This window comes from Lucilia sericata, unplaced genomic scaffold, assembly GCF_015586225.1.
Source record: "Lucilia sericata isolate MDLA Ls3-8-SP2 unplaced genomic scaffold, ASM1558622v1 Contig000019F_arrow, whole genome shotgun sequence".
NCBI classification, from domain to species: domain Eukaryota; kingdom Metazoa; phylum Arthropoda; class Insecta; order Diptera; family Calliphoridae; genus Lucilia; species Lucilia sericata.
The window spans coordinates 1135170-1148059 of record NW_023994058.1 but is presented as its reverse complement, the minus strand read 5'-3'; the positions used below and the strand labels follow the sequence as shown (position 1 = coordinate 1148059).

Below are 12890 nucleotides of genomic sequence, written 5' to 3'. Positions count from 1 at the left end.
TCACAAATACCAATACAAACACTTAATATTAAATAAACCTGCAAAATATTGCCTGATAGAGGGGTACTTATCAATATACATACCTATACATACATATGTAAGTGTATACATAAGTAAATGTTTTCTTCATATGTGTGTGTTTATTTGAGAGAATATGCGTGCGTGATATTACATTAGAAAGAGTGACAAATTTAGCTTTTTACTTCACTACTTTTGCCACCTTAAAAGCCTTTCTCTCATTCAAACACATGTATACATACATACTCCTTAGTGTATGATGATTTCCATTTACTTAGAGATAGGTGGGGGATATAGAGGCTAGATTTTATATTGAATAAGTATCACATATTTACAGTGGCTTTAACAAATAACACCAATATGATGTTAATAATGTTGTCTATGATAATCACAGTGTTGGTGATGATGATGATGACGTTTACGATGAAGATGAGGATTAAGGCAACCTCATAACCATTACTTCCGCCATCACTTGAAGCTCTAGGGAATATTCGATTTTGGTTGAATATTTGTTTATTTTCTCACACATACAGTCTGTCATTCCGTGTATTTCGCTGATACTCTCTCTCTCTCTCTTTCTGTTATGAAATCAATACACGTACAAATATCATGCATACATTTACACAAAACGTAGTCTGAATATACATTCCCATGGAGTGTCCCGGAGGCCATGTGAAAATACAAAAAAATACCAAGAAAGAATGTAGTTGAATTTACTCTAAGTACAATGAATGTAAATATTCCTAGAGTAACAATAATAATGATGATGGCAACGCTGGCAACATCAGCGGCGGCGGTAACAGCAATAAAAACAACAACTGTTTCGTTTGTTTGTATATAAAATAAAATTGTATAAATTTGTTTGCGATTTAAACGTGAGTGTTGGCAAATTTGTGTATCTGTGAGTATTTGTGCGGCAGTTGGTGTATTTACACAAACACGAGGAAGACGGAAAAGGGCCTTAAATAATTATTATTATTTAAAATTTAATCGCTGCAGAAGGAGCGTAAACATTGGGTCCAGATTGATAAACAACATTACATTTTATAAAAGGTTTATAAAAATATCGATAATTGGATGAATTTAATGATTGTAAATTATTTTAGTAATTTAAGTTAAATATTTCAATTAGTTTTTTAAAAGAAAAACATTTTTGGGGAGATAGAAAAACACTCTGAAAAGGCAAATTTACTCACGAGTATCTATATTTTCAAGTTTCAGCTTTATCAATTTTGGGATTTTTTTTAAACTTTAATCATTACTTTTGCTTATAATAAATTGTATGCACGTTTTCGAACTGGTTTACTTTAATCGATTTTCAAAGTACTTTTTTGATTACTGTCGTAAATACACTCATACAATCATAAAATTAAATGAAGTGTAGTATAGTTTGTTTCGCTGATTTCAATTTTCTGCGTTTGAAGGCACAAATTCCGAAACGTTCACTAACTGTAGTTGGTGAATAATGTTGTATAGAATTAAAAAGACGAGCTTTCCTCAATACACAGCAAAACAGAAAAGGAACAACAAAGTAATGAAAATTTTATATAAACAGAATATAAAAAGTACGTGTAGGCTGGTTGTTTGACTCACAGACTGACTGACTGGATGGCTGGCCTCCTTTCAATTTATATTAAAAATAAGTTTTAAGGCTTTTTTATATACAAAAGAACAAAAAATCATAAAAAAAGTTGGAAAATGAAGTGTAGAAAGAAAAAATATAAGTAACTAAACATTATGTGAGGTATAGAAAGCAGAGCAGCAGAAAAAAATGGGACCATTACGTTAAACACTTTCGGTTTTACTTAAACGCCTCTTTTACCACCATAAACTGTTTCCACTTGTCTTGTGTCTACCACCTCCCTGGTTGCAATAAACTGAATGGAAATTTGTGTTCATATTATGGCACCTTCCTTCAACTTGTTGTTTTCGCTCCCCTCTGTACTCCTTTAGTTGGAAAATGAGGAAATTTATACGTTTAAAGATAATAGTAAACATGTAAACATGTTTATAGACATTTTCTGTCTTTTCTTTTTTAGCAAACAATTTACTTAAAGGTGGAACTTTTATTTAATTTTGTTGCTTTTTTCTTTTTGTTTTTAATAAAATGAAAATTTCAATAAACGTTTGTGAACTTTAAGAACTTTAAATTCACCTTTGAAAATACTAAATCTTTTGTTGTGAGCAGAATATCTGATAGTATTTGTTTAAAAGTAATATTAAATAAGATTTTGTTTAAATAAAATTTAGGAGATTGAAATGAAGTGTTTTATCAAGGAAATGCAAGAATATCGAATATCATTACTATTTTTTATAATATTGCTAAACATTTTTTTATTTTGTTATGAGCCAAATTATTATTTTCAAATTAAAATGCATATATTTTATTGGATTAAAAAGTATATTATTTTAGGAAATATTTTAAGTATTTTGCTTAATTCATATTCTATTTCTACAGTTTTCATTCTAAAAGTTTTATAAATTTATTATACCCTCCACCACAATCAGTGGTGATATATACCCTCTATATAAGTTTGTCATTCCGTGTGTAACACCAAGAAATATTCATCTGAGACCCAACAAAGTATATATTTCGGGACCTTATCAAATTCTGAGTCGATTTAGCTATGTCCGTCTGTCTGCCTAAAACACGCTCACTGTTAAAACTAAGCAAAAAAAATAAACCAAATTCACCGAAAATATTCATTATTATCCTAAGTAGTTTTGGTATTGAAAATCAGCAAAATCGGTTCACAATATTAATAGTTATGAGTAAAAATTTCAGACTACCTCGAAAAAATTACGTGTTTTTTCTTAATTCTTAAGTCGTTTTCTCATAAACTAGAAAAGACAATTCGATGAATTTTGTCACACATTATTTTTTTTTTACCCAGGGATCAGTTGTGTTGAAAATTAAAATAATCGATCGAAAATTTCCCATAGCCCCCATACAAAGGTATATATTCCCGGAAATTAGTTTAGCGTTAACAACTCCCTCAAATATATCGGTATCAACACAAAATTTTGTACATGCAAATGTAATATCAACAGAAATCATACTATCAACGTAGATCTCAGTCGTTCCACAATTGGTCATAGCTCCAATATAAGGACCACTTCCGAAAATCACCTAAACGCAAATATTTTATTGATGAATGAAGCTATTGTGATAAAATTCGACTTGAATATGGTTTGTGTACATACAAATTATTCTACAAAATTTTTTATGGATCGGTCTATTATTAGTCATGGCTCCCATATAGGGCCCACTTCCGAAAATCATTTAAACGCATATATTTCATTAAATTCTAAAACTATAAGGATAAAATTCGACTTGAATATATTTTGTGTACATATAAATCATTCTACCACTTTTTCCCCGGATCGGTCCATTATTGGTCATAGCTCCCATATAATTCCCACTTCCAAAAATCACTTAAACGCCCATATTTCATTGTCAAATAAAGTTATCTTGATAAAATTCGACACAGATATGTTTTGTCTTTATATGAATCACTCTACGAAATTTTTCCCGGATAGGCTCCCATAGAGGGTCCACTTACGAAAATCACTTAATCGCATATATTTCTTTGAATAATAATGCTATCGGGATAAAGTACGACTTGAATTTGTTTTGTGGGCATATAAATCATTCTACCAAATTTTTTCAGGATTGATCCTTATATGGTAATAGCTCCTATGTAAGGTCCACTTCAATAAATCACTTTAAGGCACATATTTCATTATCAAATAAAGATATCTTGATAAAAATCGACAAAAATATGTTTTGTGTAAGATCATAGATCATATACATATAAAGTCCAAATAACTGGCCAATTAATATACATTTTTCTGGGCCTAATTAAAATTAGTTTCACATATACATAAATGTTAGTACCCTCAATACGGAAACAAAAATTTTCCTAAGTTATCTAAAAATTTGATATGTAGTTAAATGGGTTTTAATAAAAAGTAGCTTGCTGGTGGAGGGTATTTAAGATTCGGCAAAGCCGAATATAGCACTAATTGTATTTTTTTCTATAAAAGTTGACTTCCAAAGAATTTTCCCATCATGCTGCTCATTTTTTTGCCACCAACAAATTATATTTTTAAAGCTTTAATAAGTTGCAATATTTTGCAAAACTTTTCGACTTAAAAAGTGTTGCTGAACGTAAAAAAGTTTTTTGTTCTACTTAATTTTTTTCATGTTTCTTTTATTTTGTGCCATAAAATTGTTTCTAATTTAACAATAAGTTATTTTTAATGAAACTTAAAGACATATTATACATGTTGTAGTATTTTGTTACAAATGCCTTATAACGAATCGTTTTAATACAATGTTAAAAAATACATTTATAAAACTTTGGCCATAAACTTGATTTTGTTTTGTACCAAAAATAATCATAATAATGGCAAAACATTTGGACACCCTACAGATTGTTGTACAAATGGTCATTTGAGGGAAAAAATCAAAATAATATAAAAAGTTACAAATTTATGTTGTCATTTTTAAATCATTTTTAGAACAATGACCGATATTGTTTTTGTTGTTTAATGGAACGACTATAGAAAGTTTCATCCTCCAACATCTGTTTGTAATCTGAAACAATGTTAAACATTCTGTGGGTTTTTGCAGTTGTAACTGGTAGTTTTTGACTTGTCTTACCTTAATAATATGAAATCGAGAGATAAGTTAAATTTCATTTGGCAAAACTTTTGCCAACAATTTACTAGAGAACCTAAACTTTAAGACAATCCACACGAATAAAGCTACATACATACATATGTATATACTTGTATAATTCTATAAAATAGAAAGTGTGTGTATATGAGGGCATGTATTTGTTTTTATTTATGTTGAATATTAGGTACACGTAGTCCAGGTCTATAGTATATAGTATATGTAAAATAAATAATGTTTTTAGAGAAATCTTTAAAAAATAATTTTTCTTTCAAAATTACACAATTTTTAAGACTTTTTTGGGTTTCAAGTTTGAAATGTGCACTAGTTTACTGGCACTAGTAAAATGAGAGAAGCGTCTGATTCTTGACTTCATACTTTTTACATCAGTCACTGTATATTACAGATTTGCTCTTGTTTCAGAAATTTTTGTTTAATTTTTTGTTCTTCTATCGTTTGTTGTTGTTTAGATTTATGTTTTTTGGGTTTTATATGTATATACCAAGGACAACATCAAAAAAATAACTACAACAGCCATAAACAATATTATTTTAATAACAAGGATAAATCACTTTTTAATTTTCATTCGTTTTTTGTTTGTTTTTATTTTTCTTTTCAAGAACTCAGAAATATTGCCTTCAATTTTACACAAGTACTTGATTATTTGTATCTCTTATTTTTGTTTTATATTTTATATAAAATTGTTTTTATTTTACAGAAACAAATTTTACAACATACCTGTCATCATAAACAAATCCAGAATTTAATGTATTTAAATACAAAATAAATGCCAAAGCACAACAGCCCAAGCTAGTAAAGTCCATCATGCTAAAAATTAAAAAAAAATACAATTAATATATTAAATTTAATATAATATTTAAAATTTTTATAATATTGGTTATTTTACAATAAAAATTGATAATAGAATATTTCTAATTATACATAGGTGGTGGATATTTGAATTTTTGTTGTGGCATATTTATCATAATTTAAACACTATCGTTGTATTTTTCAATGCGATAAGGGTATATAAAGTTTAAAAGCAACCAGTTTACATTCAGCCAGCAATTCATTCAAATTCAGTCATCATCAGGTTTTAAAGGTTAGTTAGTATTTGCTCCTACACACAGAGTTTCTTTATAGAAACCACCCCCTTGTCAATTACAAATGTTGACAGTTTACTAATTAAACCAATTAGCTTATTTTAAATCTCGTTAAATATTTATAAAAAATTGTTAAATTAAAAAGCATTTTACCCCCTTATACAATCCTTCGGAAATTTTTTTAAAAATAAAACGCCCACAAAAAAGTTTAAATAAGTTTGTTTAAGAACATGAACTAAAAGTAACTAAAAAAGAAACAACAATATTTTTAATAAAAACAATAACATTATTATTAAGAACTGAAGAATTTTTCAAACATGATTTGAAATATTTGGCAATATTTTTAATGGTACAGAAATAAAACTTTGTCTAGAAAAAAATATTAAAATTTTTGCTTTGATTCTACAAATAAAAACAGAAATGAATTTCAAAAGAAATGTATAATTTTTCTAGTGACGGAAAATTTATCTAAAATATGTACAGAGGCAGGTTCATATACATATTTGATGAAGGGTAAGTATGTTTAAAGAAGCTAATAATCAAAACAAGAATTTCAGATGAATATACTATTTATCCTTATAATTTTTGTTTACAAAAATATACAAAATACAAAATATGTATTGCTTTCAGCGTAGCAGAAAATGAATTTTTGTTATTTTTGTAATATTTAAAGCATTTTCTTGTACAACAAATAATATAAAAAAACTATGTAGGGAAAAATTACACAAGCAAAATATTTGTAATTTTTATACCCTACACCACTATAGTAGGGAGGGTATAATCCGTTCGGGCTCATGTTTATAACACCCAACAATCGGCTCAGAATCGCTTTCTGAGACGATTTAGCTATGCCCACCTGTGTGTCCATGTAAAGCTTGTGCTAACGCTACAGGTCGCAATCAAGATAATTTGATAAAATTTGACACTTACCCTTGTGAAGGTCAAAATTCACTTATAAACCCTAATATCACGATGATATTTAAAGGTTTATGTCCATATTAACCCCCTGTCCCCATATGACAACTCTTTAGAAAAATTCGTTTTATGCCAACAGATTGTTAAATTATTTCTGAATTAAGGTAAAAATCAAAATTAGTGCTTTATTTAAAACAAATAGTCCACATTTTTAACATAATCATTGGTGTAGGGTATCATATGGTCGGCCATGCTCGACTGTGCATTCTTACATGTTGTTAATGTTGTTGTTGTGCACACGAGTAACTTCATGCAGAATTTCATTCTTTTCCGACTGGCCGTATTTGATTAAATTCATTCTAATGGATAGTTGAGGTGAAAATATTACTTTTAAACAGTTATCGGTGGGTTTAAATTATTTCAGAATCAGGTCCGATAAATAGCATACATATATTTTTTGCATTAAAATCGAATAGCCCAAAAATTAACAGAATAAAGAAAAATTTATTTAAAATGCTAGGCAAAGAAGAAAAATTAGTTTTGTTTTATATTAAACTGAAAATTAAAGATGTACGAATGATTTTACTGTTTACTGTACTCTTGTTGAGTGATGATGCCAAGGATTTATAAGTTTGATGATATTACAGAAGCAAAGAAAAAAGAAAGTAGTAATATAGTTGCATATTTCGCTGTATCTTATTTTCCTCTGCATATGCTATTTTGAATTTGGAAAAACTTATCAAAGTTTGACTGCTTCTTACTCATGCTCCTTTTAAAAGAGTAAAATATTTTTTTACGCCTCAAATCTATTCAAGCATTCTTTCTCAAGCTTCTCAAAACTTTAACTACATTATTTGATTTCTCTTCCTTTTCTCTTCTAGTGTTTTACTTCAAACTCAAATAATTTTTACTTGGTTGCTGTTTGTTTATTGCTGTATTTTAAATTTTGGAAATCATAAACATTTTTGCTGTTACATAGTTGTTAGTAAATATTAGTAAAATTCTTTATTATACCCTACACCACTTTAGTGGGGAGGGTATAGTGGATTTGTGCTGATATTTGTAACGCATGGAATTAATGCTCCTAAACCCACCTTTAAGTATACCAATCGGCTCAGAATCAGTTTCTCAGTCGATTAAGCCATGTCCGTCCGTCTGTCTTGTCTTGTAATAAAACTTCAGGTCGCACATACATTACTTTTGACCCAAGGACGAACCCTATATCATTTCACCTAGATCCCATATAACCGGACCCCTCTAAATTGGGATTTGGAGCTCATAATTATGTCAAATATACTAATATTCCTACAAAAATAGGCACAACTACGTTTTATACAAGCAATAATGATACTTCAAAATTTCGTAATAAGCGGCCCTTATTAAATCCTAGCCCCCTTCCTAAGTCCCCCTCTGAAATTCCCCTATAAACACCTGTATTTCAATGAAATTCGGTATAATTAACTTGAATGTCAACAAAAATCCCTCCACTAAATTTTATTAGGATCGGTTCATAATTGAACCTAGTTCCCATATATAGCCTCCATCAGAAAAATTATTTTTTCATCAAAAATTAATCGAAATTAAGGAAAGATTCAACATTAATGCATCATTATTAAAAATAATACACATTTAGATATACTCATAACTGGTGTAAGGTGTCATATGGTCGGCCACTCCCGACTATACTTTTTTACTTGTTTTTATTTTTTTCCAATCTGCAATTTAAACTTTTAATATATTTTGCGTTCATTGCGTATATAGACATCTATCCCTCGGGTTTTATATGATATTTTATATTATTAAAAGTATTAAATTAGGACCAAAATAATAAAATTGTCGAACAAAACTGGAAAGTTGAATGAGCTTTCTATATATATTTTTTAAAGTATTAAGGTTAGAAATTTAAATTACTGCTTAGATTGTGTATTCATCATGTCTTATATTTTTCCTATAAATTTAAAATATATGATAAACATTTTTTAAAAATATGTCAATGTTAAAGTTATATTTTTCATATTTTTTTTAATAGTGTGAAAATTACATAAATGCCATTTACATCCAATCAAAAACACATTGGTTTTTCAAAAACAAAATTTTAAAACCAATGTGTTTATACTTACCTTAATATGCACTTTTAGCCACTTCATAAATATTTTTTAGATATATTATTACCCCCTTATTCACAAACTATATTTTTATTTTATAAAAGGTTTATAAAACAAAATTTCCATACAAAATCTAATTTATAAACTGTTTATAAAATAAAAATTTTGTTTGTGAATAAGGGGGTTAAACAATAAATATTTTAATAAATAAGATTTGAATTTTTTTAAAAAATTGTTGTTTTTCAATTTAACATTTTCTTTTATTTAACTGAGCCAAAAACAATTAGTTTTTCGTTGGTATAAATGGCATATTAGAATCAAAAATTGTTTTATTCGTTATTTTTTCTTTCATTTTTTAAAACTTTTTACATATATAAAAAAAAGTTTGATACATATGTATGTATGTATATTTAAGCATATAATTTGATGTATATGAATGTGTATGTTTGTCAGCGTTCACATATGCAATGTCATTTAATAAATGATGTCATTAATGTTGTTTATATGACATTTTTATTGTTGTTAGTGTTTATTTTTTTATTTTTAGTTGTCATTAAGTTTTTTTGTTGTTGCCATAACACATGATGATATCATCATCATATAATATTGGTTGTCATATATTTGTTTTTATTTTTACATAGTTTCCTCTTTGTTCTTATTAATACTATTTTATAAAGTTCTATGTTGTAGGTTTTGTACATTTTCTATAACAGTCATTGTATGACTTTGGATTCATTATAATTTCTTTTTTAGATATTTTGGTATCAATTGTTGTTGTGTTGGATAAAAAGAAGTCTGTCTATCATCCTGTATATGAATGCCTGGCTAGTTGTACATAGTGGTAACTAAAATTGTCTGCTGCTCATTAATTTTGTCATTATCACAAAAATACATAGAGCCATGCACTAACACACATACATACATACAAAGTATGTATACATACAAACATCCTGTGTATCTTTTTTAACTGGAAACGTAAATAGTATTCACTTACACACACTGAATGCAACTAAAATGAACTAATAGCAAAACGTAGCAAGTGTCCATGTGTCTATCTTTTACAAACATTTTACTCATTGTCCTCTATTTTGAAGTAGTGGTAGTTTTATAACACACATTCCCCTTTCCATATTCAACTGTAGAGCGGATGCTTTTGTCTGATATTCACTGCTTTTAGTTGGATGGTGTTATACCGTTTTTGTTGCTCTATAATATTCCATTCTTTCGGTAGAGGTATTGTTAAAATTGAGAAGAAAAAAGAAAAATAATTTTATGCCAAGTCAGGTCATTTGGTTGCTTCCAATGTGAATGGCTCAACACAATCCTTGTTTGGTCATGTTCTAATCATTGTTTGGTAAACTCAACCAATTCTACTACTACTGCTGCAAATGGTGACTGCCTCTGTCTCTGACTTGGTCTGGGATTATAATAGCCTGGCTAACAATTCAGTGAAAGTAGCATCATCATCTCCAAATGCAGTAGTAAGAGTAGCAGTGGAATGAGAAGTTCATTTAATTTTTATCAAAGATTTTGATTTTATTTACCATGTGCATATGTATGTATGTAGATGTCTGCCTGCATGTTTTTCAGTAGTATATACATATATATATACATATAGAACATTGTATGCTTATAAAGGATTTTTTTAATATTAAATGTGTATATATGAACTTTATATTTTGTGGAGTTAATTTCCATGGTAAACAAATTAAGGAATAGTTATAGAAGTTACCACAAAATAAAAATGTAATAAAAATGAACAATAGTTTTTGTTGTTTTTAATTTACAATAAATTCTTAGATTTTGAGATTGTAAGTAGTTCTACAAATAACTTTAAAGATGTAAATTCATATAAGTTTAATTCAATATTCTCGGAATTTTAATATAATAAAGATAAATAGTGAAATAATATGTTTTTCTTTTTTTGCAGTGGCGCATGATTAATATTACATCATTATGAGTTAGTTACTTAGTTAGTTTCAAAGGAGTATGTATGATACATCAAATATGAAAGAAAAGTGATTTTTCTTCGGAATCCACCTAGTGGCTGTGGTTTATATCCAAATTCGAGGGAAATGACACTTGGTTAAAATATTGATCTACGGTGAAATATAACTTTCGGGATAAGTTTCTGGTATCGCTCCTAGTTTCTTAATTTCCAGGTTTTTACCTGTGTCTATAGGTTGTAAGTTACTTTTTACATTACATTTAAAATTAAATAGTTTTTTAACGTTTTCCGTGTAAATAATATGGAAAAATATGAAATTATTAAATATTGAGAAGTTAAAGTAGTTTTTAATATTAATGAAGGGAATTCAACGTATCTATTTAAATAATTTTAAGAGCATATGTATTGTTATGTTTGCATTATATGCAAATTTTTATACATTTATTAAGAAGTAGAATTCCTCTACAACTTAAACTTGTTTAAGAAAATAATAAAATCAATAAAATTCTTAAGAGACAAGCAATTTCCGTTCTTATATGCATTTTAATATGGCATACATTTGTTTTCCAACCTTTTCAATACAATTTTTTTCTCATATTGGTTGTAGGCATAAGTTTTATTGGAATTTTTTGGCCTCAAAATAAACCTGACTATTTATTGAATGTATGAATGAGTATTTGTTTCCAGAACATTTTCTTCTTTAATTTCATTTAATAAGTTTTTGGGTTTTCTTACAACAATAATATCTATTGTTAGGGCGTGTGGGCTTAAAGTAGTTGCCAGCACACGAGAGGGGAAATTGTCACAAATAATTCTGTAAAAGTAGCTGCTCTTATTAAAAATTGTTTGCCAAAATATTGCACAATGTACCGGAAGCTCAAGCATTAGGGACACAATAAAGTTTTTTTTTTCATTCTTTAGATGGGCTGTGTTTGGATTTGGCTTTTTTGTTATTTATACGCTCGGTTATTTATTTAATGAAAAGAGACCTTTTACAAAAACGACAACTACTAACACTAACGTAATAATAATAGTAATAACAACGACAGGAGAAACAACGGACCATATTGTTAAATGCGAGGAGGGAAAAGAAAATAAATTGAGCCAAAAACACCTTCAACCGGATACGGAAACATTAACCTCGAAATGTCAGCAAATGTAACGGTGGCGAATTAAATTTTTAGTTTTGTTACTGGGTCAACACAAACAATTTCCTATCCGCCAAAACACAACAACAAAAAAGTAACAACATAAAAGTAAAAAAGCAAAAAAGGAAATCTACATATAAACACAAAACTTAACAACAAGGACAACAAACAAAATTAAAAATTTTTTTAAGCAAAAAAGATTTTTATTTTATAAACCAAGAAATACACAGAATAATACCTCCCCCACAAAAAAGTAACAACACGGAAATCAACTTTTGTCAACAGCTTGCAAGTCAGCAAAACAATAGCAAACCTTATAATGTACAAAAAAGAAGAAATCGTTCGAGTGTGGTGGTGATATTGGTGGTGTAGCGATAAAGAAAAAGGAAATGAATATAAAAACTCTCCTAACTAATGCAATCAGGTGCAAAAGCATAAACTAATACATAGACAATGTTAAAAATAAAACTCTTGCAACACACATACATACGTACATACATATATAGACACTATCGCTTCTAAGAGATTACGAGGACAATGAATAATAGTGTCGTGCAGTATCGTATACGAGTCTTTTATTTAGTGCTGAAATATTTAAGCTTCGATTTCACTGAAAGCCATAAACTTTTGTTACAATCGTTTTTATATGTTAGTATCAGTGGCAAGTATTTGTTGCAGTTTCTTTTTATGCCCCAAAAAAAAAACTAAACTAAAACTTATTTCATTTTAAGTCTAACTATCAGAGAGTTATAAACGGAAATAACATAATACAGTTTTTATTTAAACTACAAATAGAAGAGAAGGAGAAGAAAGGAGGAAGAAATATTTAGGGTGATTGAAAAAAAGTTATAATTTTTTCGACAAAATTTTAATATTTAACAGAAGTTGTTGTTGTTTGTCAATCACGCCTAAACGGCTGGATCAATTTTCTTTATGTTTGGAAGTTGAAGGGCTATATTGTTTTTCAAAACT

The 12890-nt window shown here is 28.3% G+C and overlaps 1 protein-coding gene across 1 annotated transcript in view; it reads right to left on the bottom strand.

Moving 5' to 3' along the window:
- LOC119607589 (protein O-mannosyl-transferase TMTC2) overlaps nucleotides 1-12890 on the bottom strand; it is a 112739-nt gene that overhangs the window by 19282 nt on the left and 80567 nt on the right. The window contains 1 exon segment of the mRNA XM_037961570.1: nucleotides 5438-5527. Within this exon segment, the coding sequence (XP_037817498.1) occupies nucleotides 5438-5526 (89 nt within the window). The 5' untranslated portion in view covers nucleotide 5527.